At 37.9% G+C, this 12,589-nt stretch overlaps 1 protein-coding gene across 1 annotated transcript in view; it reads left to right on the top strand.

Annotated features, from left to right (window-relative positions):
• The window catches only part of LOC141905856 (proton-coupled zinc antiporter SLC30A5-like), a 62,079-nt gene extending 49,728 nt beyond the window's left edge, over positions 1 to 12,351 (top strand). The window contains exons 6-16 of the mRNA XM_074794920.1: positions 76 to 163; positions 447 to 523; positions 2,667 to 2,831; positions 2,938 to 3,226; positions 4,790 to 4,998; positions 5,227 to 5,384; positions 5,858 to 5,987; positions 8,970 to 9,201; positions 9,419 to 9,645; positions 10,926 to 11,054; positions 11,166 to 12,351. Of these exons, the coding sequence (XP_074651021.1) occupies positions 76 to 163; positions 447 to 523; positions 2,667 to 2,831; positions 2,938 to 3,226; positions 4,790 to 4,998; positions 5,227 to 5,384; positions 5,858 to 5,987; positions 8,970 to 9,201; positions 9,419 to 9,645; positions 10,926 to 11,054; positions 11,166 to 11,336 (1,875 nt within the window). The 3' untranslated portion in view covers positions 11,337 to 12,351. The remainder of the gene's footprint in view (positions 1 to 75; positions 164 to 446; positions 524 to 2,666; positions 2,832 to 2,937; positions 3,227 to 4,789; positions 4,999 to 5,226; positions 5,385 to 5,857; positions 5,988 to 8,969; positions 9,202 to 9,418; positions 9,646 to 10,925; positions 11,055 to 11,165) is intronic.
• Positions 12,352 to 12,589: the final 238 nt, after the last annotated feature.

Genomic DNA, 12,589 nt, shown 5'->3' with positions numbered 1-12,589 from the left:
AAATGGACTAACCTATACATGTATAGACGAAAGAACACAATGTTAATGCCTGGACCTTTGTGATTTCTATTTTAGTTTCGCGGTGCTGTTTTCTTCTTGTTGGCAGTTATCGGTTTGTTGTTATTTGATCACGATGACCTCGTCTCTAAAATAGCTGACCACCGTATCCTTTCTGATGAACATAGAAGTTCTATTTTATGATAACAATCGCTTTATCAATCATGATGATATGTATTTTTGTTTCAATTTTACTCAATATTGAGGATTGAATTTCTTGAGCCAGTTTTTCTAAATTCGGTTGTTAATTTATACCGTCAGATGAAAAGTGTGGTAACAGTGCAGTTTTAATTGGCTTCGTGGTCAGTTGTCCATTTGTTAACTCTTACGAGCTTTTGAATGACTACCCCCTGGTTTTAGAATTAATCCTTGACATCAAGACGTCACAGCTGAGGGTCATCATGGTAGCGTCATAACTCATAGCTTCTATTTTGTAACAGCATGGATCGGACTTTCAGATCATATGGTATGTATATGCTTGCTAAATCAAGATCATTGATATTGACCTTGTTTGTTTGAAATTCTTCATTGCAAAAATAGTATAGTATGAAGTCTCGATAACGTAATCCAGATTCAACCAATCCAAATTTAGTTATTTTAACATTTAAATCAAAAATCATGGTGGAAAAACTAAACGTGAAACATCAATGATGACGATAATCAGTACCAGTATATGAAAACTACTATGCCTATAAGACAGATGATCGAACCAAATAGAATTTAGTCATTCACTGGAGACTTTGTAGGGCCGTTGAAAATCTATGCTTAAGAGTAGAATTCATTCTTCCTTTCTGCAGTATTTAGGACATGATGCCATTGAGGCTATCATAGTACGAACTACTCCTCAAAGACTTTTTTTCCCGATTTTTAGCCCACTTAGGACTTTAGTCCCAGCGGGCTATTGCGTTCACTTTTCGTCCGTCGTCCGTCCATCCGTAGACGGAATCCAGTTATTTTGGGAAGTTTTGAAGACGCTTCAAAGTAACGTCTTGATATTTGGGTTACACATGTATCTACCCTAGACACATCTTCAGCCCAAAAACTGGCCCTGTCAGATTCAAGATGGCGGACTGGCAGCCATTGTTGTTCGCCAAAATCAGCACTTTTTACACATTTTTGAACTTTTTGAGGGAAATTTTGGAGACGCTTAGATCAATGACCTTGATCTTCTGGATGTATGTGAATCCCCCCAGGGCCAATCAGCATAACAAAAATTGGGTCGATCGGACTCAAGATGGCCGTCCTATGACCTTTTTAGTGCCAAAAAATGTTAATTTTGGCCCAAATTCCGAGTCCTGTAGCTTCCTACTGGTATATCATTTCTCATTGCAATTTGTGATGGGTATTCTTTGGAAAGGGATGTTTAATACCTGAGACAGGTATTTTTCATCAGCCAATTATGACGCAATTGGCTGCCATCTTGGTGTCACCAGTACTCATTCGTAAATGGGAAAAAGTTTTTCCACATTATATTGATGCCTAAGCGTATTTTGATACCACAATCAATTAGAAAGTTGTAGCTCATAACATGTTCTATGATTGTGGTGTGTTTCAAGGTAATTAGATTTCGTATATGGCCACCAGGGGGCGTTGAATAATACAATATCTTAGCATTTCTTTATTATATTCGTACCTATGCATATTTTGTAACCACAATCAATCGGAAAGTTGTAGCTCATGACATCATCTATGATTGTTGTGAGTTTTAAGGACATTAGTTTTTCTATATGGTCACCAGAGGGCGTTGAATAGTAGAATAACTTAGTATTTCCTTATTATATTGGTACCTAGGCATATTTTGTTACCATGATCAATTGCAAAATTGTAGTTCATGACATGTTCTACGATTGTGGTAAGTTTTGAGGTCATTGGGTTTTGAATATGGTCTCCAGTAGTATAACTACTAGTAAGAATAGTAGAATAACTTAGTATTTCCATATCAAATTGGTAACGAGGCATATTTTGTTATCACAATAAATTACAAAATCGTAGCTGCTGACATGTTCTATGATTGTGGTGAGTTTCAAGGTCATTGGTTTTTGTATATGGTTGCCAGGGGGCGTTGAATATTGAAATTGTTAGATTGTTGAGCATTTGGAACCATTTCCCAAGTGGGCATGGTGTCCCTGGACCCCTAGTTTATTAACGCAATCAGAAATTGTGCTATTGTAGAAATCATTGACTAAATAATGTGCATATGCACGGCAGGGGTTTGTAGCATTAGTCTCAATCTCATCGGATTCGATTGACTGCAAGATCGAAATCGAAGAAATAGTGGAAATTGAGGACTCCCTGCTATAGGACTGCTCGTAGTTACTTGGTTATCTAGGATCAATTCCTTCTGCTTTTTTATTCCTTGAAGTGCATCAATTGTCAATGTAACCGAATACAGCAGGGATGGTAATCTTATATCTATTTGATGACTCACTTGATGATATTTGGATTCGGAAGCCTAAAAATCCAGTGCAAACTTGATCAACAATGAACGAATTTCCACTGTTAAGGTTAAGGCTGGCATTCAGTGGTCTACCAGCACCCCATTGGGATGTTGTCTTTATTTTTGTAGTGTGTAAAAGCTTTTAAGGAATGTTTTATTGGTAAATCTGTAGGGTGGAGTGGTGTTGTTATTTGTGACATTGTGTGCCAGTGCGGTATACCACAGCGCCGCGAAAAAGTTATCTGTAGCAGTCGGAGGAGCAAAAAGACTACATGCCCTTTCAACACTGTTCTCATTCATTCTGCTCCTGCCCTGGGCTCTATTAGTTAGCTCCGATGTAAGTTAAATTTTTTGCCACTTGGATTTGTGGACTTCATATTAAGTTAAATCCAAAATTTGCAGTTTAGTTGCTATTATTCAGCTATTTGATGGTTTCGTTTCAGACTAAACAGAAATCCATATTTTCATTATTGCCAGCGATCTTCACGATCTTGTTGATTGTATTTATTGTTGATTATTACGTCGAGAACGTGTCGACGAATAAACTTAATGCGAATAACGTTGCCCGATATGGAACGATAGCGATGCTGCTCGGTGGGTTGTTACTCAGCTGTTTCTGGAAGGATACATACACGGCGAAAATACAAGTACACAAGGAATTTATCAATGTGCTGGCCGAGGAACACATGATTTCCGGCGGGGTTATATTCAGTCTGGTGTTGTTTATATTTGGTAAGTTCATTGATTTTTAGCCCACTTGGGACTTTAGTCCCAACGGGCTATTGCGTTCACTTTTCGTCCGTGCGTTCGTCCGTCCGTAGACGGAATCCAGTTATTTTTGGAAGTTTTGAAGACGCTTCAATGTAATGTCTTGATATTTGGGTTACACATGTATCTACCCTAGACACTTCTTCAGCCCAAAAACTGGCCCTATCAGAATCAAGATGGCCGACTGGCAGCCATTGTTGTTCGCCAAAATCAGCACTTTTTACACATTTTTCAAGTTTTTGAGGGAAATTTTGAAGACGCTTTGATCAATTAGCTTGATCGTTTGTGTATATTTGAATCCCCCAAGGGCCCATCAGCTTAAGAAAAATTGGGTCGATCGGACTCAAGATGGTCGTCCTATGACCTTTTTAATGCCCAAAAGTGTCAATTTTGGCCAGAATTCTTGGTCTTGTAGCTTTCTACTGGTTTGCCATTTCTCATTGCAATTTGTGATGGGTATTCTTTGGAAAGGGATGTTTTATACCTGAGACAGGTATTTTTGATCAGCCAATTATGACGCAATTGGCGGCCATCTTGGTGTCATCACTACTCATTGGTAGGTGGGAAAAAGTTTTTCCACATTATATTAATACCTAAGCATATTGTGTTACTACAATCAATTGGAAAGTTGTAGCCCATAACGTGTTCTATGATTTTGGTGAATTTCAAGGTCATTGGTTTTTGTACATGGCCACCAGGGGGCGTTGAATAATACAATAACTTAGTATTTCTATATTATATTTGTACCTATGCATATTTTGTAACCACAATCAATTGCAAAGTTGTAGCTCATGACATCGTCTATGATTGTGGTGAGTTTTAAGGACATTAGTTATTCTATATGGTCACCAGGGGCATTGAATAGTAGAATAACTTAGTATTTCCTTATTAGATTGGTACCTAGGCATATTTTGTTATCATGATCAATTGCAAAGTTGTAGTTCATGACTTGTTCTATGATTGTGGTGAGTTTCAAGGTCATTGGGTTTTGTATATGGTCACCAGGGGGCGTTGAATAGTAAGGTAACTTAGTATTTCCATATTAAATTGGTAACGAGGCATATTTTGTTATCACAATCAATTACAAAATCGTAGCTGCTGACATGTTCTATGATTGTGGTGGGTTTCAAGGTCATTGGTTTTTTTATATAGTCACCAGGGGGTGATGAATATTAAAATTGTTAGATTGTTGAGCATTGGAAACCACTTCCCAAGTGGGCATGGTGTCCCTGGAACCCTAGTTCATTTTCTAGCCTTCAGAAATCCCCCTGTGGTATTGTACAATTGTGAAATTTAATAGGGTGGCTGGCACCGGACCACTACTGTGGCAAATAAGGATCACTCATACAATTGAAACTGTCAATTCCATGTTGTTCATATATTGGGCTTTCCAATGATACTTTCCTACATTCTGATAAAAATCAATTCTCTGTTTTAACCAGAAAATGAAAGTGAACTATTCTAATCCTTTTACAATCCACACCGCAACTGTGGAGTCAAGTTCTTATGTTTATTTTCTTTTTTCAGCAACGCAGATACTTACTAGTCCAAATCGAGCTGGTCGCGGTGGCAGTTTCATCGGATATTCAGCTACTGGGTTGCCTTTATACAGCATAACTGGTGAAGCATTACAGCGAACTTCTCATTCTATACTAATGGTAGCTCGTAGTGGCCTGCGAGCGATTCTAGAAGACCCTGACTCCCGCAGTATTTTCTATTTTCTCTGCGTCAATCTGGTATGTTTATTATTTTTAGCCATGTTTATTTCAACTAATTCCGAGATCCCCTCACACGAAGAATTTAAGCTTGAAATATGTTTCGAATTATGATTAAAATGTTCAACTAAACAGTATAAAGTAAACTGAAAATTTGAGATCAAGAAGCTTGACTATAGCCTACTTCTTTGATCATAATTGCCAATTTAAATTTCACATGATAATGTATTCTTTTGTATTCTTTTGCAGGCTTTTACATTCGTTGAATTAACTTATGGTGTGTGGACAAACAGTCTCGGGCTAATATCTGATGGGTTTCACATGCTGTTTGATTGTTCAGCACTCGTAATGGGTTTATATGCTGCAGTAATGAGTCACTGGAAAGCCACCAGGATCTTCTCCTTTGGGTATGTCAGACCATTCAAGCATTCAAGAATCCAAAAGTTTCAAGGATAGATTTTTAGACTTATCGATCCCATAAGCCCACATTATAGCACTATGTACCGAAAATATTTCAGTATCGGAGGTGTTTTGTTATCCTCAGCTCCATTGGTACATAAGAATGTGGCCAACTCAATTTTGATCAGTGATTTTTGCTTGGATGATAATTTGAGTTCTGGAAATTCTATTGATATTCTATTGTAATGATTCATAGTTACATGTGACATGTTAGAAGTGCAGTGATACAGTAGAACTCGCATAAGTCGGGCAGCTTTAAGTCGGAAAATCGGCCGAAATTCCAAGGTCCCGATTTTTTACTTACGCCAGTTCTACAGTAATTTGCCTTGAAATGGTTAGAGAATAACGGTCTGCAATGCAACTCTCTTCACCCCAAGTTAACTTGATTAATGGTACATTCTTTATATGTTCTTTGTTTCAGTTATGATCGTGTAGAGGTATTGTCCGGATTTATCAACGCCCTCTTCCTGGTAGTGATTGCTTTCTTCGTATTTACTGAAGCAATAGCGCGACTCCTCGACCCTCCTCACATCAATACTGATCGCCTGTTGGTAAGCAACATCTATCTATCTATTAAATTGACAAATTAGATGTCAAACCTGTATTTCTTAAAATGGTCTTCTTAAACATGGTCATCAATGTTTTTTGGTTTGTTAAAGAATCTAACTTGGATAACTTTTTCGCTAGCTTGGGACTTACTAACTTATGTTCACTCTTTGTCCTTCCGTCTGACCCCTCCAGTGGATTGGGAAGTTTTAAAGATGGTTCAGTGGATGGTCGTGGATAGCAGCCATCTAGTCTTATCATGCATAGAAAAAGGTTTTCTGATGAAAATGTGGAAGGTTTCCATTCATAATCTAGAAATTTGAGGATTGTAAGCATTGTCATAGGACACATCTGCTTACATGGAATTGGGGTTATCTAGGTTTTTGTTCTCCCCAGCAGGCGGAGTTGTTGAATTACATAAGATTTTCCATTTGTATTGGTACCTATGCATATTTTGTAACCTCTTACATTTTGCAAATCTCTAGCTCCAGGACATCCTATTATGGTTTTTGTATGTTCACCAGGAGGCATTGAAGGCCAGAACAACGTGGTATTTCCATATAGCCTAGCCATTTTTTGGACTTTCGCTTTAGCGAAGACCATTTTGTTATCGCATATGAAACTTTCTTCCTTTGGTACAAAATAACTTCCAAACGAGGCTTAGTTTCTCTTCGGAACTTTTAAAACATTCAATGCAGTAATAAAAGCTCTAACCCTATTTAATTCCATCGGAATCGGTTGCTTATTTGTCAGTTAAGTTATTTATTTGTTGTTGGAACTACATTTCATTTCAGAAGAACACATGCCCTTTTACGTATATTCATGCTTCACACATGTGCGTGACACATATACTAGCTGCAATGTGGTGTATTGATCTGTGCATATATGAAAAGTGCCTCGTGGGACCTAGTTTAAGTTTTCTTGGAAACTGCAAATGATTCAACTGCCAAGGTTCGTCGCGGCTGGCCGTGAAAAGCAGTGAATTTTATAGAAGGGCAGTAAAATTGGGAAAGAGGGGAGTGAATCTAGGAAATTGTTCAATTTACGAAAAAAAATTGTCTTACAAACTTCGTACACAGTGTATAGAAATCGTCATTCCATGAATGTGGAGAGTGTCTATTTGAGTTAGTGGAGAAAACCCGCTACCATGTATATTCATGATGAATCACCATGCAATTGTGTGTGATCGAGATCGTATCAATAGACAGATTTTCATGAAAACTTCTGGATTCAATCAAGGGGGACATCTTAGGCTTTTTGATTACTTGCAGCACGGATTCTCTGAAATTCTGCCAAAAACTTCAGCCGAAGATAGATGCGTTTCCATTCATAATTTGGAAATAGACTTTGGAGAACATTTTTTCCTTGATATTTTCCGGCCTTATTTTCGATCTAATTGTCTGTAAAAAGTCAGTTTTCTCCCATCATTTGAATTCATTTCAATAGTTTTCACTTTTTAGCCCACTTGGGACTTTAGTCCCAGCGGGCTATTGCGTTCACTTTTCGTCCGTCGTCCATCCGTCCGTCCGTAGACGGAATCCAGTTATTTTGGTTATTTTCTTGATCTTCTGGATGTATGTGAATCCCCCCAGGGCCAATCAGCATAACAAAAATTGGGTCGATCGGACTCAAGATGGCCGTCCTATGACCTTTTTAGTGCCCAAAAATGTTAATTTTGGCCCAAATTCCGAGTCCTGTAGCTTCCTACTGGTATATCATTTCTCATTGCAATTTGTGATGGGTATTCTTTGGAAAGGGATGTTTTATACCTGAGACAGGTATTTTTCATCAGCCAATTATGACGCAATTGGCGGCCATCTTGGTGTCAGCAGTACTCATTCGTAAGTGGGAAAAAGTTTTTCCACATTATATTGATACCTAAGCGTATTTTGTTACCACAATCATTTAGAAAGTTGTAGCTCATAACGTGTTCTATGATTGTGGTGAGTTTCAAGGTCATTGGTTTTTGTATATGGCCACCAGGGGGGCGTTGAATAATGCAATATCTTAGTATTTCTATATTATATTCGTGTCAATGCATATTTTGTAACCACAATCAATTGCAAAGTTGTAGCTCATGACATCATCTATGATTTTGGCAAGTTTTAAGGCCATTAGTTATTCTATATGGTCACCAGGGGGCGTTGAATAGTAGAATAACTTAGTATTTCCTTATTATATTGGTACCCAGGCATATTTTGTTACCATGATCAATTACAAAGTTATAGTTCGTGACATTTCCTATGATTGTGGTGAGTTTCAAGGTCATTGGGTTTTGAATATGGTCACCAGGGGCGTTGAATAGTAGAATAACTTAGTATTTCCATATTAAAGTGGTAACGAGGCATATTTTGTTATCACAATCAATTACAAAATCGTAGCTGCTGACATGTTCTATGATTGTGGTGAGTTTCAAGGTCATTGGATTCTGTGTATGGTCACCAGGGGGCGTTGAATATTGAAATTGTTAGATTGTTGAGCATTTGGAACCACTTCCCAAGTGGGCATGGTGTCCCTGGACCCCTAGTTTATTTGTACTACTTAAATCTCAAGAGTACCAATGTTTAATTTTGATGCTGATTTAACATACACTCATGTAAATATAGGAAAGTCCATATTAAGTATTTCGTTTCTTGTTCATAAACATAATTGATTACAAAATTGAAGCTCATGACATTATCTAAGATTTTTCTGAATTTCAAGGTCTTTGGTGTCTGTGTTTGTTTACCAGGGGTGTTGAGTATATAGAAATTGTAAAGCATTTAACTAATTGGGCATGGTAAAACTATGCAGAGTAAGGCAATTCAGACTTAAGTCATAAGTTAGTTAGATAAGATATTTATAGACTCATACTGATAGTGTCTATTCCACCGTCCAGACTGTCAAAAATATGGAGAAATTCTTATTCTGTCAGAAACCCTTAATTATTTTGAGGCTAATGCCTTATTTCGCGGTTTGCTTTAACCTATTTCATTTGATCTTTGCAGGCGGTATCAGTTGCAGGGCTTTTCGTCAACTTCCTTGGTATATTAGCCTTTAGAAACTCTGCATTCAAACATGCTCATAGCCACGGCGGCAGTAGTCATGGGCACAATCATGGTGGTGGTCACGGACACAGTCACGGGGCTGGTGGTACTCATGGACACAGCCATAATGGCCATGGACATAGTCATCAGAGCCATGGACATAGTCACGCACATGGGAATACAAATATGAAGGGTAAGATCCAGTTGATGCACATGTAGATTCTTTAATGCAGGTATCAAATTTGCATCACGGAATCAGACACTCAATATTGTTTGGTTATGTCTTGATGACCACTTTCTGAAAATGTGGTGGTGCATTTACCAAAAGAATGTCCTATCTTTGTATTTCTAGCCATTTGCTGCAGTCAAGAAATCTTCAATATATCATTTCAATTTCTCATCTTTTACAGGAGTCTTTCTACACGTGTTAGCAGATACACTGGGTAGCGTCGGCGTGATCATATCAACGATTCTTATCAAATATTTTGACTGGAATATCGCTGACCCGATCTGTTCATTGTTCATATCAGCGATGATATTCCTCAGCGTAATTCCGTTGTTTAAAGAAGCGTCGATGATTTTACTGCTGAGTGTTCCAGAAGGCATGGAGAAACAAATCAATGAAGCACTGAACGAGGTTAGTACTAAAAATAGATGCTTAACCCGTTCCGGTCATGAATGGCAGTTGCTATTACAGTCAAACCCGCTTAGTTTCTGGAATCAGTTAAATCGAGATTTTTTATCTATTCTGGATATTAGTGATGGTCCATAAATGCAGCTTTTCCCTAAGTAATTCTGACTCGCATTTCATCGTTGCCAAAAGTGGCTTGTCGATTGATATGTTATTTCGCACAATAGTCGTAAGCTGTAGACTAGTCTGTAGCAGTGTCACCTCATTAAACACTGTCAGTCGCTAGCCACTCTACCTTGTCTTCTATTCTAACCAGCTAGGGATTCACTAGATGACTGCTCACCTCACTCTGCACGATTCTCAGAAATAGTGGTGTGTGCAGGCATGTGATATATTGGGAGTATGTGTCTATTTTATTGTGAGTGTGTATGTTATATTGCGAGTGTATGTTATATTGCGAGTGTGTATTATATTGCGGGTGTGTGTTATATTGCGAGTGTGTGCGTTTTATTGCGAGTGTATGCGCTATGTTGAGAGTGTGTGCGTTGTTGCGAGTGTGTGCACGCTATGTTGCGAGTGTGTGCGTTATATTGCGAGTGTGTGTTATATTGCGTGTGTGTGGGTGTGTGTAATATTGCGATTTTGTGGTTGCAGCGTCTTAGATTCGATATTACGGTATCTATACTATAAAAGGGAACTGTCGTTTTTCGTTACCAGTTTGCGTGAAATCTGTTCATTGTTTGGTCATGAAACTCGGCATGTACACAGAGGAATGGTTTCTTATGGTAAAGATAACAATTTCATTTGGATCCTGGGTCTAATTTCACCCTAATTTAAATCCCCAAAATCCCAGTAGATTCCAGAAGTTGGCAGTGTAGACGTGTAAGTGTGCACGTGTACTGTCTGTGTTATCTGTTACCGCAGTGTTGTGTCGGGTGTTTGACCCAATTTGACCCGATGAGATCAGAATTTCACTGAGCCATTTGTATCCCTATACAGAGCACTGGAAACCAGCCACTCAGTACAGGGTGAACAAATATTTATTGCAAGGCATAGTAAGGATCCAGGAATAGAGGCGCATGTTGAGAAAGGGATTATTCCAGGAGGGAGAAAAAATTGCTTGAATTTTAATTGGAAAGGTCAATCGGGATTTATTTGGCTGACATTTGAGCCGCGCCTAATTTTTCCAACCCATCGATGGGATGGGTGTTTTTACTAGTATGAACATATACCTCTAGAATCCATTGTAGGAAAAACTTAAAATGCCAGTACAACTTGTATTACAGGTTATAAAGGTTGAAGGAGTTTTAGGATATAGAGATCAACATTTTTGGCAACATTCGTCGGATGTATTAAGTGGTAACATACATTTGCAAGTGGCACCTGATGCTAGTGAACAAAAAATTCTGTCACAGGTAAGAGTGGTTTCGTTTTCATTTATCGTTACTTAACTAAGTTGAAGTAATGGACTAAAATTTCCTTCATTATGCACCCAGTTGATGATTGATTTTTATCCCATATTTCAGGTAACGCCCATTTTAAAAGATGTTGGGATAAACAATCTAACGATACAAGTCGAAAAGGAAGCCTACTTCGAGCATATGTCTGGATTGGGCAATAGTATGGAACAAGTGATCGAATTCACGAAAAATCACCAAGCGCTGAACTTCGACCTGCAAATGATCAAAGCCGTATGACCCCTTTTATAAGATCGATAGACTTTAAATACAGGTGAACACGTCACCAATGAATGCTGAAGAATTGTGTATTTTCGACTATGTTAGAAGATTCTAGGAAATCTGGTTAAGTTACTAACTGTCATTCAAGTGTTGAGTAAAATTGAACCATAAGTGCAATAATAATAAGAGAAAAACATGTCCTGTAGTGCTGTAGCATGTAGATAGAGTTTTTAGAAATGTTCAATATAGTAAACCTCGGGTATAATGTAGCGGTCGGGACCAGAAAATATTTACATTATATCCAAAATACTATTAATTTTATTAAATTCATGCTGGATATAACTAACTATCGGTTATAACAAACAGATTTTCTGGTCACGTGAAGGTTCCACTGTAGCAATATTCAATTGTTACTTAAAGTGATCTATGTTATAAAAGATACAGCTTAGTAGAAAGGAAATACCAAGACTTAGAAAAATAATATGATAAAAGTGAATCTACGCTAAATCCAACGATGGTATACCAAAGGTTTACCGTATTAAGTTGAACTTCAGGGACCAAGAAGTCTATTCAGTTCAGTACTCTTCTCATTATCACCACCAGTGCAGTAAGTATGGAATGTAGATCGATCAATATCCCCCACCATTTAAGTACCCCGTCCTATATAGTATATATACTAATAACCCCTTCCCTAAGAGGCTATATACTTTTTGAACACTCCCAAGGCCTGTGGACCCAAGCCAAGGACTCAGAATCAGTTGCATCCATATTTTTAAGTTAGCATCAAGGTTAGGGAATCTGATGTCTTACACAATGTTGAGTAGAAAGCATAGTATGTTTAATTAACGTATCATGATCTTTTGTTTGTGATGTATGTAAAACCCATGAAATCCAGATCATTTTGGATCAATTAAATCTATCCATCTTATGAGAAATCTGGATCAAGTGGGTAAAATTGTTGTTGAAATGGTGGTTATGGTGCAAAGCTCAGAATTTTGTATATTGTAAATAATAAATACATAAAAAACCTACAGCATGTGTTCTAACTCTGATAATCTTGCTCATTGTCCAGGATAAGGAGGATTCTCATTCCATTTTTACAGTGCTGTTACCCCTACTAGCAGCTTTTTAAAATCATAGGCATACTATAATTCAATAGACAGTAGAACTGACTTAATTTGGATGACTAGGGACTGCCCAGATTTCTCCGAATCGAGCAAAATCCGAATTATGAATAAAGCCGCAATCACACGAGCGTTTTTTGCCCGGGA

The sequence above is a fragment of the Tubulanus polymorphus genome, chromosome 5 (genome assembly GCF_964204645.1).
Source record: "Tubulanus polymorphus chromosome 5, tnTubPoly1.2, whole genome shotgun sequence".
In the NCBI taxonomy this organism is placed as follows: Eukaryota; Metazoa; Nemertea; class Palaeonemertea; order Tubulaniformes; family Tubulanidae; genus Tubulanus; species Tubulanus polymorphus.
This window is presented reverse-complemented; position numbering and strand designations above follow the sequence as displayed.